General features: G+C 42.4%; 1 protein-coding gene across 2 annotated transcripts in view; it reads left to right on the forward strand.

Moving 5' to 3' along the window:
* The window catches only part of nars2 (asparaginyl-tRNA synthetase 2, mitochondrial), a 78,642-nt gene that overhangs the window by 19,086 nt on the left and 40,376 nt on the right, over window positions 1–19,180 (forward strand). The window contains exons 5-6 of one of the 2 annotated variants that reach the window (XM_063052847.1): window positions 8,754–8,834; window positions 12,227–12,327. In XM_063052847.1, coding sequence (XP_062908917.1) covers window positions 8,754–8,834; window positions 12,227–12,327 — 182 coding nt within the window. The remainder of the gene's footprint in view (window positions 1–8,753; window positions 8,835–12,226; window positions 12,328–19,180) is intronic. The other variant, XM_063052848.1, reaches the window with a different exon arrangement.

Consider the following 19,180-nt stretch of genomic DNA (forward strand, 5'->3'; position numbering starts at 1 on the left):
CAAATCAGGCTGCATCTATAGAGCTAAATATACAGTCCCTTCATCAGGACTGGTCAACTGTTTATTCGCCTCCATAGATGCTGCCTGACCTGCTGAGTTCCTCCAGCATTTGGAGTGTTACTCTGGATTTCCAGCATTTACAGTATCTCTTGTGTTTATGGTGGTCTACTGAGTCAGTGAGGGTGGAAGTCAGAAACGGAGGAGAGCAATTGCTCTATTTTATGGACTTCCTCACCCTCAAACCCTCAAATAGCAACAGAGAGTCACAGTGTGGTGTACATTGACAGAAAGGTTTTAGAAAAATTGCAAAAAAAATAACAGGGATGTTGCTATAGGTAACTTCAATTTCCCTAATATTGATTGGTACCTCCTTAGTGCAAAAAGTTTATATGGGGTGGAATTTGTCAGATGCATCCAAGAAGGATTCCAGAAACAATATGTTGACAAACCAGCTAAAGGATAGACCATATTGGATCTCATACTGGGCAATGATCCTGGTCACATGATAGATCTCTCAGCGGTGAGACAGTGACCACAACTCCCTGACCTTCACTGTAGCCTTGAGCAGGGACAGGACCAGACAATTTTGAAAACTATTTAACTGGGGGAGAGTAAATTATAGAACAAAGAATAGTACAGCACAGTACAGGCCCTTCGGCCCACAATATTGTGCCGACCCTTAAACCCTGCCTCCCATATAACCCCCCACCTTAAGTTCCTCCATATACCTGTCTAGTGGTCTCTTAAATTTCACTAGTGTATCTGCCCCTACCACTGACTCAAGCAGTGCATTCCATGCACCAACCACTCTGAGTAAAATAAACCTTCCTCTAATATCCCTCTTGAACTTCCCACCCCTTACCTTAAAACCATATCCTCTTGTATTGTGCAGTGGTGCCCTGGGGAAGAGGCGCTGGCTGTCCACTCCATCTATTCCTCTTAATATCTTGTATACCTCTATCATGTCTCCTTTCATTCTCCTTCTCTCCAGAGAGTAAAGCCCTAGCTCCCTTAATCTCTGATCATAATCTATACCCTCTAAACCAGGCAGCATCCTGGTAAATCTCCTCTGTACCCTTTCCAATGCTTCCACATCCTTCCTATAGTGAGGCGACCAGAACTGGACACGTGTGGCCTAACCAGAGTTTTAGAGAGCTGCATCATTCCCATGCGGCTCTTAAACTCTATCCCTCGACTTATGAAAGCTAGCACTCCATAAGCTTTCTTAACTACCCTATCTACCTGTGAAGCAACTTTCAGGGATCTGTGGACATGTACCCCCAGATCCTTCTGCTCCTCCACACTTCCAAGTATCCTGCCATGTACTTTTTACTCTGCCTTGGAGTTTGTCCTTCCAAAGTGTACCACCTCACACTTCTCCGGGTTGAACTCTATCTGCCGCTTCTCAGCCCACTTCTGCATCTTATCAATGTCTCTCTACAATCTGCACCAATCCTCTACACTATCCACAACACCACCAACTTTTGTGTCGTCTGCAAACTTGCCAATCCACCCTTCTACCCCTACATCCAGGTCATTAATAAAAATCATGAAAAGTAGAGGTCCCAGAACCGATCCTTGTGGGACACCACTAATCCCCACGTGACCGGCAACAATGAATACAGAATTGAGTCAGGTTTCATAAAAACAAACATTTATTAAACTCTGCTCAAAAATAGTGAAATGTATTTAAACGACTAACTTAACCGGAAGTTAACTGCTATATGGCAACTCTGGAACAGTTCTTAAAAGGGTAAATGCGAAAATAGTTCTTAAAATGGTAAGTTCGAACACAGTTCTTAGGATGGTAAATTTGAAAGTCCAAGAGATTTATACAGTCATTTAGGAGAGACTTTGCTGAAGTAAAGAATTCCTCGAAGACGTGATGTTACTGCTGATCCCAGCCGGAACCTGCCTTGTCCGCAGGATTCACAACGATGGAAATAAAACTGTTTAAAGGAACTGACCTTTTCCTCTGGAGAATAGACACTGTGCAATCCTTCCTGCTTTAGCAGGTCACTTTTTCTTGAACGAAGATTCAATAAAGGTCGATCCTCTCCAAAACCGCCAAACGATATCAGCTTTACTCGACTCAGCGAATTCCTGTACTTTGGTAAGGTCTTCACTCTCCAATACTACTTACAATAGAAAGTAGAACTCCACCTTAAAACGAAACTGCGTCATAAGACAAATACGCAGCATAACAGAGTATCTGACGAATTAAATAATGAACTAAATTTAAAACTCAACTGGAAAAACTAACTGTGTCACACCAGGGGTCTCCCTTTATATACCTGGTGAGAACATGTCATCACGAGACCTCACATCAGCGGGAAAATTACATTATGTGACCTCCACAAGACCATTGCATCATGCTCATCAGATACTCAATTACATCATGGTCATAAGACAGTCATAAGATACCCATGAGATATGTAACACTAGTCACAACCCTCCAATCTGAATGTACTCCCTCCACCATGACCCTCTGCTTTCTGCAGACAAGCCAATTCTGAATCCACCTGGCCAAACTTCCCTGGATCCCATGCCCTCTGACTTTCTGAATAAGCCCACTGTGTGGAATTTTGTCAAATGCCTTACTAAAATCCATGTAGATCACATCCCTCTTGGAAGCTGTCAGGACAGAAGATGATGCCAGCCTGAGAGGCAGTCAGGTCTGCGAGTCAACAATTGGCGCTGAAGCAAAGCCAAGGAGACGGACGTCAGGCAGAGCCGTGGTAGTAGGGGACTCCATAGTGAGAGGTACAGAAAGGGGTTTCTGTGGCAACAGGTGAGATTTAAGGATGGTGTGTTGCCTCCCTGGTGCCGGGATCCAGGATGTCACGGACCGATTGCAGGGAATCCTCAAGAGTGAAGGTGAACATCCAGAAGTGGTGGTGCATGTTGGCACATATGACGTGGGGAAGAAGAGGAAAGACATTCTACAGCGTGACTTCAGAGAACTCTGAAGAAGGCTGAAAAGCAGGACTTCCAGGGTGGTTATCTCCGGTTTGCTTCCAGTTCCCTGTGCTGGAGTGGTCAAGAACAGGGAGATAATGGATCTGAATGTGTGGCTGAGGAACTGGTGCAGGAAGCAAGGATTTACATTCTTGGACCATTGGGATATGTTTCGGGGTAAGGATGTATTGTATAAAAGGGACGGGTTGCACCTTAATAAGCGAGGCACCAGCATTCTGGCAGGCAGGTTTGCCTCTGCAACACAGGTGTGTTTAAACTAAGTAGTCGGGGGGAGGGGACGAACTGGAAATATAAGGATGGAAATAAAGGGAAAGTGAGAATAGGAAAAGTTAAGAAAGACAGCAGAATCAACAGAGCAGAAAGCTCAAGAAGGGATCGTACAGTATGGCCAAGTGAAATAGGAATTGATGTGGGAGGTGAGGGGAGTAATGAATTAAAAGTATTATATATGAATGCATGGAGTATAAGAAATAAAGTGGATGAGCTTGAGGCACAGCTGGAAATTGGTAAGTATGATGTTGTGGGAATAACAGAGACATGGCTTCAAGTGGACAGGGCCTGGGAAATGAATATTCAAGGGTATACATCTTATCGAAAGGACAGACTGATGGGCAGTGGGGGTGGGGTGGCTCTGTTGGTGAGGAATGATATTCAGTCCCTTGTGAGGGGGGGCATAGAATCAGGAGACGTAGAGTCAGTATGGATAGAACTGAGAAATTCTTAGGGTAGAAAGACCCTAATGGGAGTTATCTACAGGCCCCCAAACAGTAGTCTGGATGTAGGGTGTAGGTTGAATCAAGAGTTAAAATTGGCATGTCGCAAAGGTAATGCTACAGTTGTTATGGGGGATTTCAACATGCAGGTAGACTGGAGGAATCAGGTTGGTACTGGACCCCAAGAAAGGGAGTTTGTGGAGTCCCTACGAGATGGATTCTTAGAACAGTTTGTACTGGAGCCTACCAGAGAGAACGCAATTCTAGATTTAGTGTTGTGCAATAAACCGGATTTGATCAGGGACCTCGAGGTAAAGGAGCCATTAGGAGGTAGTGACCATAATATGATAAGTTTTAATCTGCAATTTGAGAGGGAGAAGGGAAACTCGGAAGTGTCAGTAATACAGTTGAACAAAGGGAACTATGGTGCTATGAGGGAGGAGCTGGCCAAAGTTCAATGGAACAATACCCTAGCAGGGATGACAGTGGAACAGCAATGGCAAGTGTTTCTGGGAATAATGCAGAAGGTGCAGGATCAGTTCATTCCAAAGAGGAAGAAAGATCCTAAGGGGAGTAAGGGGAGGCCGTGGCTGACAAGGGAAGTAATGGACAGTATAAAAATAAAAGAGAAGTATAAAATATCAACGACGAGTGGGAAGCCGGAGGATTGGGAAACTTTTAAAGAGCATCAGAAGGTAACTAAAAAGGGAACACGCTGAGAAAAAATGAGGTACGGAGGTAAACTAGCCAAGAATATAAAGGAGGATAGTAAAAGCTTCTTTAGGTATGTGAAAAGGAAAAAAATAGTTAAGAACAAAATTGGGCCCTTGAAGACAGAAGTGGGTGAATTTATTATGGGGAACAAGGAAATGGCAGACGAGTTGAACAGGTACTTTGGATCTGTCTTCACTAGGGAAGACACAAACGATCTCCCAGATATAATAGTGGCCAAAGGACCTAGGGTAATGGATGAATTGAAGGGAATTTATATTAGGCAGGAAATGGTATTGGATAGACTGTTGGGTCTGAAGGCTGATAAGTCCCCTGGACCTGATGGTCTGCATCCCAGGGTACTTAAGGAGGTGGCTTTAGAAATCATGGATGCATTGGTAATCATTTTCCAATGTTCTATAGATTCAGGATCAGTTCCTGTGGATTAGAGGGTGGATAATGTTGTCCCTCTCTTCAAGAAGGGAGGAAGAGAGAAAACAGGGAATTATAGACCGGTTAGCCTGACGTCGGTGGTGGGAAAGATGCTGGAGTCAATTATAAAAGATGAAATTACGACACATCTGGATAGCAGTAACAGAATCGGTCCGAGTCAGCATGGATTTACGAAGGGGAAATTGTGCTTAACTAATCTTCTGGAATTTTTTGAGGATGTATCTATGAAAATGGACAAGGGAGAGCCAGTGGATGTAGTGTACCTGGCCTTTCAGAAAGCCTTTGATAAAGTCCCACATAGGAGATTAGTGGGCAAAATTAGGGCACATGGTATTGGGGGCAGAGTGCTGACATGGATTGAAAATTGGCTGACAGAAAACAAAGAGTAGCGATTAATGGGTCCCTTTCGGAATGGCAGGCGGTGACCAGTGGGGTACCGCAGGGTTCAGTGCTGGGACTGCAGCTGTTTACAATATAAATGATTTAGTTGAGGGAATTAAAAGTAACATTAGCAAATTTGCCGATGACACACAGCTGGGTGGCAGTGTGAAATGTGAGGAGGATGTTATGAGAATGCAGGGTGACTTGGACAGGCTGGGTGAGTGGGCAGATGCATGGCAGATGCAGTTTAATGTGGATAAATGTGAGGTTATCCACTTTTGTGGTAAGAACAGGAATGCAGATTATTATCTTAATGGAGTCAAGTTAGGAAAAGGGGAAGTACAACGAGATCTAGGTGTTCTTGTACATCAGTCACTGAAAGCAAGCATGCAAGTACAGCAGGCAGTGAAGAAAGCTAATGGCATGCTGGCCTTCATAACAAGGGGAATTGAGTATAAGAGCAAAGAAGTCCTTCTGCAGCTGTGCAGGGCCCTGGTGAGACCACACCTGGAGTACTGTGTGTAGTTTTGGTCTCTAAATTTGAGGAAGGACATTCTTGCTATTGAGGGAGTGCAACGTAGGTTCACAAGGTTAATTCCCAGGATGGCGAGACTGTCTTAAGTCATAAGATTGGAGCGACTGGGCTTGTATACTCTGGAATTTAGAAGGCTGAGAGGGGATCTTATTGAAACATACAAGATTATTAAGGGATTGGACACGCTGCAGGCAGGAAGCATGTTCCCACTGATAGGTGAGTCCAGAACCAGAAGCCACAGTTTAAGAATAAGGGGTAGGCCATTTAGAACGGAGTTGAGGAAAATCTTTTTCACCCAGAGAGTGGTGGATGTATGGAATGCTCTGCCCCAGAACGCTGTGGAGGCCAAGTCTCTGGATGCTTTCAAGAAAGAGATGGATAGAGCTCTTAAGGATAGCGGAATCAAAGGTTATGGGGATAAGGCAGGAACTGGATACTGATTGTGGATGATCAGCCATGATCACAGTGAGTGGTGGTGCTGGCTCGAAGGGCCAAATGGCCTACTCCTGCACCTATTGTCTATCTACTGCACTACCCTCATCTATATACCTGGTCACCTCCTCAAAGAACTCTATCAGGCTTGTTAGACATGATCTGCCTTTCACAAAGCCATGCTGACTGTCCCTGATCAGATCTTGATTCTCTAAATGCCCATAGATCTGATCTCTGAGAATCTTTTCCAACAGCTATCCCACCACAAGCAGGAAGCCTCTCTGGTCTATAATTACCCGAACTATCCCTACTATCTTTTTTACAACATTCGCCACCCTCCAATCCTCCGGTACTATTCCTGTGGACAACGAGGACATAAAGATCCTAGCCAGAGGCTCAGCAATCTCTTCCCTCGCCTCGTGGAGCAACCTGGGGAATATTCCGTCAGGCCCCGGGGACTTATCCATCCTAATGTATTTTAACAACTCCAACACCTCCTCTCCCTTAATATCAACATGCTCCAGAACATCAACCTCACTCATATTGTCCTCACCGTCATCAAGTTCCCTCTCATTGGTGAATACCAAAGAGAAGTATTCATTGAGGACCTCGCTCACTTCCATAGCCTCCAGGCCCATCTTCCCACCTTTATCTCTAATTGGCCCTATCTTCACTCCTGTCATCCTTTTGTTCTTCACATAATTGAAGAATGCCATGGGGTTTTCCTTTACCCTACCCGGCAAGGCCTTCTCATGCCCCCTTCTTGCTCTCCTCAGCCCCTTCTTAAGCTCCTTTATTCCTCAATTGACCCATCTGATCCTTGCTTCTTAAACCTCATGTATGCTGCCTTCTTCCACCTGACTTGTCACCCACGCTTCCTTCACCCTACCATTCTTGATCTTCCTCACCGGGACAAACTTATCCCTAACATCCTGCAAGAGATCCCTAAACATCGACCACATGTCCATAGTACGTTTCCCTGCAAAAACTTCATCCCAATTCACACCTGCAAGTTCTAGCCTTATAGCCTCATAATTTGCCCTTCACCAATTAAAACTTCTCCTGTCCTCTCTGATTCTGTCCCTTTCCATGATAATGTTAAAGGCCAGGGAGCGGTGGTCACTGTCCCCCAGATGCTCACCCACTGAGAGATCTGTGACCTGACCCGGTTCGTTACCTAATACTAGACCTAGTATGGCATTCCCCCTTGTCGGCCTGTCAACATAATGTGACAGGAATCCGTCCTGGACACACTTAACGAACTCTGCCCTGTATAAACCAGTAGAATGAATCAGGTGCCAATCAATATTAGGGAAGTTAAAGTCACCCATGATAACAACCCTGTTATTTTTGCACCTTTCCAAAATCTGCCTCCCAATCTGCTCCTCGGTATCTCTGCTGCTACCAGGGGGCCTATAGAATACTCCCAATAGAGTTACTGCTCCGTTCCTGTTCCTGACTTCTACCCATACTGACTCAAAAGAGGATCCTGCTACATTACCCACCATATCTGTAGCTGTAATAGTATCCCTGACCAGTAATGCCACCTCTCCTCCCCTCCCCCCCCGCCATCCCTTTTAAAGCACTGAAATCCAGGAATATTGAGAATCCATTCAAATGTTTGACCTGAAATATTAGCTCTTGTTTCTCTTTCCATTGATGCTTCCTGGTAGTAAATGTTAACTTGATTTCTTTTGTTTTATAGCTCAGAACTGTGGAACAGTGCTAAGATCAATTTAATAATTATGTAAAGATAATTTCTTGCTTAGTTCTATGTCCTGGAAATTGAAAAAGTTACAAACTTGACTGGCAACATTTCACTTGGCTCAATAAATTTGCTTTATTCAAAGCTTACTGTGGCGCTGTTTCTCTGAAAAAGCCTTTTAGATCCTAGAAATAAAATATATTAAGTTGCCATACTGATTATTGTTTAATTTTACTTTGGATATAATAACGTATGTGTCGGATTCTTTTAAAATAACATTTGTTGCTTACTATATTCATTTATTATTGTTTGATATACATATATAAATGAATATTTTTATATACTATCCTTCTAATAATTTAGTTTTATTTCAGATATATACCCATGTTTTACAAGACAAAGTAATTTGATTTCTTGAGGTTCTGTTTGCAATAAACGTTACCTGATCAGGCCATTATACAACTCTAAATCTACCTTATGTGGGACTCTAAATACCCTCTCTAAAATGGCCTGGCAAGCCACTCAATTCAGGAGCAATTAAAAATGAAAATAATTGCTTGCCTTGGCATCAAAGACTGACTCCTGAAAAATTGATATAAAAAAATGAAATATCAACATGATCTATAGCAATTGACAGGCCTCTGCGGAGGGAAATTTTCCTAACATTGATCTGATCACTGAATTTGAATGGTCTAATTGTGGCCAGAATGGAAATTATGATAAAAGATGTATGTTCTTTAATGATATAAACAAGCTCAGTCTTCGATTATTTGGAACTAATTTTATTAATGTGCAGTACAGAGTTAAGTGAGCATACTATAAATGTTTTGACTTTAAATTATAGAATAATGGATTTGTTCAGATACACACACCTATTATAACATCAAATGATTGTGAAGGAGCTGGAGAGCTGTTCCAAGTTGAAGTGAGTATCCCACTGAGCCAGATGTTAAGTAGACTAGACTGATAACAATATTGTGTGCAATGTTTTCTTTCTGAATTTTTTAGTATTGATGGCAACTGAGAAACCAATAATTGGTTAATGTAATGAAGGAGAATTACGGATCAATAGGTTTAAGCATACGTATATGCCTTACATAGTTGATTGGATGCCTGTTGTCTGGCAAGTGTGCAAACATTCCCTCAGTGTACTAAGTCATGGTTGAATAATGAAGACCATAACATTAATCAGATATTACTTAATTACTGCCTGTTATGCCTGCTGGCATTAGCAGTGAAGGTTCAACATCTCAGTCTATCCTTGGGCATCATGCCATCGCACACGGATGTAAAAGGATTCATCATTGTTTGCATAACAGTTTTGTTTGACCAGTCAGGGTTGTTGACCCTGAGCTGAACCCCCAAACTTGGAGGACCAGTGGGCCACTCTTGGTCTGGCCTCTAATCATTATCAAGGACCCCCACCAGCCAGGTCATGCTCCCTTCTCACTGCTGCCACCAGGAAGGATTTACAGGAGCCTAAATTATTACCCCTCAACCATCAGGCTCTTGAAGCAGAGGGAATAATTTCACTTAACTTCACTCACCCCATCACTGAACTGTTCCCTGAACCTCTGAACTCACTTTCAAGGACTCTTCATCTCATGTTCTCGATACTTACTATTATCATGTTTATTTCTTTTTTTAATTGCACAGCTGTCATTTGCACATTGCTTGGGCATCCTGTTGGGAGCAGTCTTTCATTGATTCTATTTCTTGTATTTACTATTACATTTTATTTATTACAAATTACTATAAATTGCGCATTGCACATTTAGACAGAGACATAATGTAAAGATTTTTACTTCTCGTGTGTGAAGGATGCAAGTAATAAAGTCAATTCAATAAGACCATAAGACAAAGAAGCAGAAGTCGGCCATTCAGCCCATGCGTCTGCTCCACCATTTTATCATGAGCTGATCCATTCTCCTATTTAGTCCCACTCCCCCGCCTTCTCACCATAACCTTTGATGCCCTGGCTACTCAGATACCTATCAATCTCTGCCTTAAATACACCCAATGACTTGGCCTCCACTGTCGCACATGGCAACAACTTCCATAGATTCACAGTGAATGCCCACAGGAAAATTAATCTCAGGATTGTGTATAGTGACATATATGTACTGTATATATACTTTGACAACCTGCCAACTCCCCCCACCGCCCCAGTTTCCTTGGGCTGCGTAAGTCTAGGGAATACACACCTCCGGTCCCTCCAAACCCATGAAATTGAGATGGTTCTCCCATGCCAAACCCTGGTTTGTGTGGATGCTGTGAATTTGCTACCCTGTTGCAACTCAGCACCAAGAAATAACAGACAGCACATGGCATATGATCAAAGGAATTATATTTATGAATCTTAACTAAAGTGTTAGTAAAGAAAAGAAAAAACAAAACAGAACCATTATAATTGAACAGTCAAATGTGCACAGGTTGGAGATCACCTCTTCCAAAAGTCAAACATATTCACCGATCCTCAGTAATTCCCCGACACCTTGCTCCATCGAATCATGCCCCCCCCCACCCCCACCGGGTCAACTCCTACGAGGAGTTCTCTCCAGCATCTTCTCTCTTCCTCTCCCACCAAACCAAAGACCCAGCTCACACTGGTGTCAGGCCCACTCCCCTGACTGGAAGGCTCGCATTACAAAAGCACCCGTTATCTCTTACCACAACCCAAACACTGCTTCGACAGAAAGACCATTATGTTAGCAGTGAAACCTTTCCCGGGGGTTACATTGAGAATACATTTGCTTTGAACTTTGACTTGTTTCTCCTGCAAGTTAGTAGCAACCTGTTTTATGTAAAAATAGAAGAGTAATTGTATAGCATTTTAACTCCATCTTTAACAATAATTTCTTTAGCTCCATTTTTTGTTTTTGGCTGCATGCAAATAGTTCATGAAAATTGCTTGTTTACCATCTTATCTGTTCAGGCTAATTAGCTATTCTTCCACTTAAAGAAAACGGAATTTGCATAGGGAGGAACAGGTCAGTTGGCTTCTGAAAACAAACAGTGAGTTAATGCATTAGATAAAGAACCTCATTACAAATAATTTTATGATGTTATGTCTCACTGAATATTTAGAACATAAGGTTAGGATCTGATTATAGTGCAGGTGAAAACACTAAATCCATCTAATTGATGTATGTGTCTGATGTCTGACTAAATAAGTCGAGAGTAATTATTGTTTGAGAGTTTGATTATATAAATACAGCTCTTTCATGACTCCATGTATTCATTTAATTAAAAGTGGGGTCATTAGAGTAAAATGGATCATGTTTATAGTTTTGCTAAAGGAGGAAAGGTGTTGAGCCAGTATGTCTATGAAGAGAACACTAAAAGCCAGAACAAATAGACTGAGGAACAACTTCTATCCCAGAGCTGTGGCCTCCCTCACACCACTCCCACAGAACAATGACTGAAACTATGAGCACACACACAGGGACTCAAATACTTGCACTAACGGCACTTTGTGCATTACTGTGATATTCGGGTGCTGCTGCAACTTATTTTCTGTTGCTTATCTATTTAATACTGTTTTTCTATTACTGTCTTGTTTTTATCTACTGCTTTATTGAATTGCCTGAGAGGAAACCAAACAGAGTTTCATTGTGCCTATATATAATGACAATAAATAGATAGATAGATAGATTCAACTTTATTGTCATTGTGCCGAATACAGATACAAAGCCAATGAAATGCATTTACAAAATAACTGCGAATTAAAAAAAAGTGCTACAGCACACAAATATAAAAGTACCGAGACAGTACAATACGGATGCAATACTGCTTAGCGCTGTGATGAGAGGTTCAGCAGTGTCCCAGCCTCAGGGAAGAAGCTCTTCCTGTCCCTGATGGTGTGGGAGCCGAGGCTCCTGTAGCGCCTACCGGATGGGAGGAGAGTAAAAAGTCCGTGGTTAGAGATGCATTCAATTCAATTCCGAATTCAAGAATGTAGGACCCAAGTTGCTGAAAGAGGTTGGAAAGGGTCTGGCTCAGCTTGAAACAGTGACATTGAATTGGTGGTTCATAGTCATGAAGTTGTCAGGGGGGGTAAGGAATTGGGATTTGGTTTTCTCCGTGTTCAGCAAGAGGGAATTTACGGCACATCTGAATATGGATCTGGAGTGGCAGAGAGAAAAGCTATTTACTAGGAGAAACGTAAGTAAGAATAATTTTTACCAAGCAAATGATGGGGATATAGCCTGAATAAACTAGGCACATTTTAACATATAAAGATTGAAGCAAATATTTAAATACTGTGACTTATGAGATGGATGAAAATACAGCATAAATTGTTTATTTTTTTTGCAGCCTGCAAGCAAAACAACTGAAAAATGTCATCAGTCTCATTTTTTTGGTGTTCCATCCTTCTTAACTGTATCCGGACAGCTGCATTTGGAAGTAATGACAGGGTAAATGGCATTTTAACAAATCAGTAAGGTCTGTTTTCCAGCATTCATAGCTAAATACCAATAAATACGATAATTTTATAAGCATGGAACTGATGTTCTGCAAATCAAACATGAAAATAAGCAATGCAAGATCATTGGCATTTTGAAGAAAAACAGATCAGGTATGGCAGAGAGGAACAAATTAAATCCCAGAACATGTTTGTTGTAATTACTATTTCTTTAATTGATCCATATCATTAGAATGGGCAGCATAATAGCACTGCTTCCAGAACAGCTGCTTCACAGCATTAGAGATGCAGGATAAATTCTGACTTTGGGTGGTGTCTGTGTGGATTTTACACACCAGTCATTGAAAGTGGGCATGCAGGTACAGCAGGCGGTGAAAAAGGCGAATGGTATGCTGGCATTTATAGCGAGAGGATTCGAGTACAGGAGCAGGGAGTTACTACTGCAGTTGTACAAGGCCTTGGTGAGACCACACCTGGAGTATTGTGTGCAGTTTTGGTCCCCTAATCTGAGGAAAGACATCTTTGCCATAGAGGGAGTACAAAGAAGGTTCACCAGATTGATTCCTGGGATGGCAGGACTTTCATATGAAGAAAGACTGGATGAACTGGGCTTGTACTCGTTGGAATTTAAAAGATTGAGGGGGGATCTGATTGAAACGTATAAGATCCTAAAGGGATTGGACAGGCTAGATGCAGGAAGATTGTTCCCGATGTTGGGGAAGTCCAGAACGAGGGGCCATAGTTTGAGGATAGAGGGGAAGCCTTTTAGGACCGAGATTAGGAAAAACTTCTTCACACAGAGAGTGGTGAATCTGTGGAATTCTCTGCCACAGGAAACAGTTGAGGCCAGTTCACTGGCTATATTTAAGAGGGAGTTAGATATGGCCCTTGTGGCTACGGGGGTCAGGGGGTATGGAGGGAAGGCTGGGGCGGGGTTCTGAGTTGGAGGATCAGCCATGATCATAATAAATGGCGGTGCAGGCTCGAAGGGTCGAATGGCCTACTCCTGCACCTATTTTCTATTTTTTCTATGTTTCACTGTCCTTTCAATGACTTTTCTACTATGAACTTCATATTCAAAACATTCCTCCCTCAAATATGTCTATTTGCATCCTGTAATACAGTGGTCCCCAACCTCCAGGCCGCGAAGCATGCAGGAGTGCAGCGGTGGCCGGACCACACCAAGCACATCTTTAAGGAAAAAGCCGAAATAAACAAGCTAGTTAATTAGGTGCCGCCCGGCACGTGAATGTCAGCCCAGATCAGAGTTGATTGCTGATTTCACTTGCTCTACGCGATGTTCACTCCTCTTTCCAGGGCGCTGGAGCCTTTAGCTGTTCCATTGTTTGGTCAATTTAAACGCCAGCCCAGACAGGCTGTAAAGACAGGGCTGTCAGGATCGAGGTGACATGTTGAATCTACGCAAACTTCTAATAAAGTATAGGCGCTGCCGTGCTGTCTTTGTAATGACAGTTACGTGCTGGTCCCAGGACAGATCCTCTGACACTTTTCAGAGAGAGAAATGTCGGTCCTTAATGCTGAAGAATTTAAAGTTATTGACCCTCTCCACCTCAGTTTCTCTAATAAAGACTGGCTTCTGGGCGGCATCTAATTAATTAGCTTGTTTATTTTGGCTTTTTTCTTAAAGATGTGTTGGGTGTGCTCTGGCTACCACTTCGCGGCCCAGTGTTGGTCCGCAGCCCAGAGGTTGAGGACCACTGCTGTAATAATTAAAATTTTCTCAAACCATGTGTCAATCATGTTCTTGGGGTCCAAGAATAGAGCATGAAACAATGATTCTGATCTTTCTGAAGTGGAATAGTTGTTTGTAGTTCATATTTCCTGTTCCTTAAGTGGTCGAGCAGTATGTTGTAGAGAGTCCACTCTAATTATGCCCTGTAACAAAAAGCAAGTTTTGGAGCTGAGCTCTGCCCTCTGACAAAGGTGCCAATGAATGTAGTTGCTCTTTGCATGCCATTGAGCTCAAGAGACATTTAAAAAATACTTGGATATTTAAAAAGTAGTTGTTGGTAACAACATTTTTTCGTACTTTACTATTCCATTAAAATGTAAATTTGGCTTAATGTTCATGTTTCTGTTTCTAGCTTCAGGAATTTGGAACTGCTGTTTCTAGTTCCAACGTAAATCTTTGGGTTTTATTTAATTTTATAACGTTTTGTGATGACTTTCATTTAGCAACCTCAGCAAATCACTTTTCTTCATGCTCATTTCATACTTGCCGTGAATCATTTCAGGTTAAGGTAAAGCACTACAATGCTAGAGGGTTATGCAAGAAATCTCAAAAGTTTTAAGTACTGAAAGAAAGCTTGGACTTGCATTGTCCCTTTTCCACTCTGAAATTCCGAAGTTTTTTACAGGTGTTAAAATATTTTTGCCACGTCCTCGGAGTCATAATGTAGGAAAAACAACAGATGGCTTCTCTTTACCCAAGTGCTTTCCTAGTGGATAATAATCAAGACCTACTCTTTAATATGATATATGAAGTGACAATTCATGAATAATGAATACCAATTTTTATTAATAATTTAAATGCTTCACTTGGAGTTCCTTCTGGAAGATTTGAGATCTGTAGCTAGCAGGTACTGGAAACCCGAATTTGATCCATCTGCAAATATATAAAATAGTTTTTGGTTGGTGTTCTTTTTTTTACATCAGGTGATTATAGTGATTTGATAGTTTAGTTGTGAGCAAAGGCTGGAAAGTGGAAATAAAGTCTTTGTTTAGAAGTGCAGAAATAATTACTTTAGTTCAAATGGGTTAATGTAGTATCAGAAAATGTACAGCTGCAAGAAAAAGTTATTGAATTTTTTTCAAGTATCTGTTTTTCTTGATTAATTAGTCATAAAATGTGGTCTGATCTTCATCTAAGTCACAACAATAAACACATCCTATCTCAAAAATAGAAGCTTCTCTGTCAACATAGGCAAATTTTCTTCTTCTCCAGCTAGTTTCTCCTGCGGGATCCCACAAGGTTCCATCCTAGGTCCCATTTTTTTCTCTATATACATGCTTCCCCTCGGCCAAATCATTCAAAAACATGACATTTCCTTCCATTGTTATGCTGATGACACAGCTTTATCTCCCCTTGAAACCAAACGACCAGTCAAATCTAGTCAGCCTCATGAACTGCCTGGAGGACATAAAGTGTTGGATGGCACAAAACTTCCTACAGCTGAATGAAGGCAAGTTTGAAGTTGTCCTATTTGGCCCCCCTGACTCCATCAAAGTGATTACCACCAGTCCTGGTGACCTGTCCACCCTTGTCAAACCCCATGTCAAAAACCTTGGTGTGATATTTGATTCTGCCTTTAAGTTTGACAAAGTAAGTTTATGCAGTAATAAAAGCCAGTTTTTTTCCAGCTTTGTGCTATTGCCAAAATCAAGTTGTTTCTCTCTTTCAAAGATCTCGAGAAAGTCGTCCACGGTCTTATATCCTCCCGCTTGGACTACTCCACCTCCCTGTATACTGGGATTAGTCAGTCATCCCTGTCCTGTCTGCAACTGGTCCAGAATGCCACAGCCAGGCTCCTAACAGGTGCACGGAAGAGGGACCATATTACTTCTATCCTGGCCTCTCCCCACTGGCTACCAGTACGGTCTAGAATTGATTTTAAGGTTCTCCTGTTTGTTTATAAAGCCCTAAATGGGCTGGACCCCTCCTATATCGCAGACCTTCTAACCCCTTATTCTACTTTCAGGCCCCTCAGGTCACTGACTTGGGCCCCTGGCTGTCCCACGATCTAAATTTAAGTTCAGGGGGTGACCGCGCCTTTGCTGTTGTAGCCCCTAGACTGTGGAACAGCATTCCCTCCCTATCAGATATGCCCCCTCCATTAACTCTTTTAGTCCAGGCTCAAACTTACCTTTATTCACTAGCGTTTGAATCTTCCTGATGTGGCTGATTTTTGGCTTGTGCTTAGGCTCATGTGTTGTTTATTTTGTGCCTATAAGCTGTGTGCCTTGTTTATATCTGCGGTTCTTGTATTTGTGATTTTAGCTACCTGTTATGGTTTATACAGCACTTTGGTCAACATGGGTTGTTTTTAAATGTGCTTCTCGTTAGATTCTGGACTAGTTCCTGAGGATTGGAGGGTGGCTAATGTAACCCCACTTTTTAAAAAAGGAGGGAGAGAGAAACCGGGGAATTATAGGCCGGTTAGCCTAACGTCGGTGGTGGGGAAACTGCTGGAGTCAGTTATCAAGGATGTGATAACAGCACATTTGGAAAGCGGTGAAATGATCAGACAAAGTCAGCATGGATTTGTGAAAGGAAAATCATGTCTGACGAATCTCATAGAATTTTTTGAGGATGTAACTAGTAGAGTGGATAGGGGAGAACCAGTGGATGTGGTATATTTGGATTTTCAAAAGGCTTTTGACAAGGTCCCACACAGGAGATTAGTGTGCAAACTTAAAGCACACGGTATTGGGGGTAAGGTATTGGTGTGGGTGGAGAATTGGTTAGCAGACAGGAAGCAAAGAGTGGGAATAAACGGGACCTTTTCAGAATGGCAGGCGGTGACTAGTGGGGTACCGCAAGGCTCAGTGCTGGGACCCCAGTTGTTTACAATATATATTAATGACTTGGATGAGGGAATTAAATGCAGCATCTCCAAGTTTGCGGATGACACAAAGCTGGGTGGCAGTGTTAGCAGTGAGGAGGATGCTAAGAGGATGCAGGGTGACTTGGATAGGTTGGGTGAGTGGGCAAACTCCTGGCAGATGCAATTTAATGTGGATAAATGTGAAGTTATCCACTTTGGTGGCAAAAATAGGAAAACAGATTATTATCTGAATGGTGGCCGATTAGGAAAAGGGGAGGTGCAACGAGACCTGGGTGTCATTATACACCAGTCATTGAAAGTGGGCATGCAGGTACAGCAGGCGGTGAAAAAGGCGAACGGTATGCTGGCATTTATAGCGAGAGGATTCGAGGACAGGAGCAGGGAGGTACTACTGCAGTTGTACAAGGCCTTGGTGAGACCACACCTGGAGTATTGTGTGCAGTTTTGGTCCCCTAATCTGAGGAAAGACATCTTTGCCATAGAGGGAGTACAAAGAAGGTTCACCAGATTGATTCCTGGGATGGCAGGTCTTTCATATGAAGAAAGACTGGATGAACTGGGCTTGTACTCGTTGGAATTTAGAAGATTGAGGGGGGATCTGATTGAAACGTATAAGATCCTAAAGGGATTGGACAGGCTAGATGCGGGAAGATTGTTCCCGATGTTGGGGAGGTCTAGAACGAGGGGTCACAGTTTGAGGATAGAGGGGAAGCCTTTTAGGACCGAGGTTAGGAAAAACTTCTTCACACAGAGAGTGGTGAATCTGTGGAATTCTCTGCCACAGCAAACTGTTGAGGCCAGTTCATTAGCTATGTTTAAAAGGAAGTTAGATATGGCCCTTGTGGCTACAGGGGTCAGGGGGTATGGAGGGAAGGCTGGGTTCTGAGTTGGATGATCAGCCATGATCATAATAAATGGCGGTGCAGGCTCGAAGGGCCGAATGGCCTACTCCTGCACCTATTTTCTATGTTTCTATGTTTCTATAAATAAATTTGACTTGACTTCCTAAAATAATAACACACAAACAATTGTACTACTTCTTGTTAATACTGAGTACGCTATTCAAACAATCACAGTCTAGGTTAAAAAGTATGTGAACCTCAGGTAATGCCTTCTACAAAAGCTATTTGGAGTCAGGTGTTCCAATCAACGAGATGAGATTGAAAGTGCGCATTGTAGAGGTGTCCTACACTATATAAAAAAAGACGCACAAAGTCAGGTTTCTGACAGAGCCTGCTCTTCTCAAGAAATATTTGTTTATGTGCACCATGTCTCAATCAAAACAACATTCTGAGGATGTTAGAGCAAGAATTATAAAGATACATGAAGCTGGAAAAGGCTACAAAAGTGTCTGTAAAGACCTGAGTGTTCATCAGTCTACAGTCAGAGAAACTGTCTACAAATGGAGGAAACTCAGTACTGTTGCTGCTCTCCCTTGGAGTAAGCATCCTGCAAAGATCACACCAAGAGCATAACGTGCGACGTTGAAGGAGGTGAAAAAGAACCCAGGGGTAACAGCAAAAGACCTGCAGAAATCTCTAGAACTTGTGAAAGTCTCTGTTCACGTGCACTGAACAAGAATGGTGTTCATGGAAGGACACCACGAAGGAAACAACTGCTCTCCAAAAAAAATTGCTGCACGTCTCAAGATTGCAAAAGAGCACCACACACTTCTGGGACAAAGTTCTGTGGACAGATGAGACACAAAAATTGAACTTTCTGGCAGAAATGCACACCGTTATGTTTGGAGGAAAAAGGGCACTGCATGCCAACACCAAAACTTCATCTTAACTGTAAAGCGTGGTGCAAGGAGCAACGTGGTTTGGGGCTGCTTTGCTGCCTCAGGGCCTGGACAGCTTGCAGTCATTGAGGGAATAATGAATTCAAAATTGTATCAAGACATTATACAGGAGAATGTTAGGGTAGCGGTTCGTCACCTGAAGCTAAAGAAGTTGGATGATGCAACAAGACAATGATTTGAAACGAGGAAATCAACAACAGAATGGTTTAAAAAACAAAAGAAAAGTCATGTTTTGGAATGGCCAAGTCAGAGTCCAGACCTTAATCCAATTGAGATGCTGTGGCGTGACTTGAAGAGGGCTACGCATACAAGGTATCCCTAAATATCAATGAACTGAAACAGTTTTGGATGGAGGAATGGTCAAAAATTCCTCCTCGCTGTTGTGCAAGTCTGATCTGCAGCTACAGGAAATGTATGGTGGAGGTTATTGTTACTAAAGGAGGTTCTAGCTTTTATTA

This window comes from Mobula hypostoma, chromosome 7 (assembly GCF_963921235.1).
Source record: "Mobula hypostoma chromosome 7, sMobHyp1.1, whole genome shotgun sequence".
NCBI lineage: Eukaryota > Metazoa > Chordata > Chondrichthyes > Myliobatiformes > Myliobatidae > Mobula > Mobula hypostoma.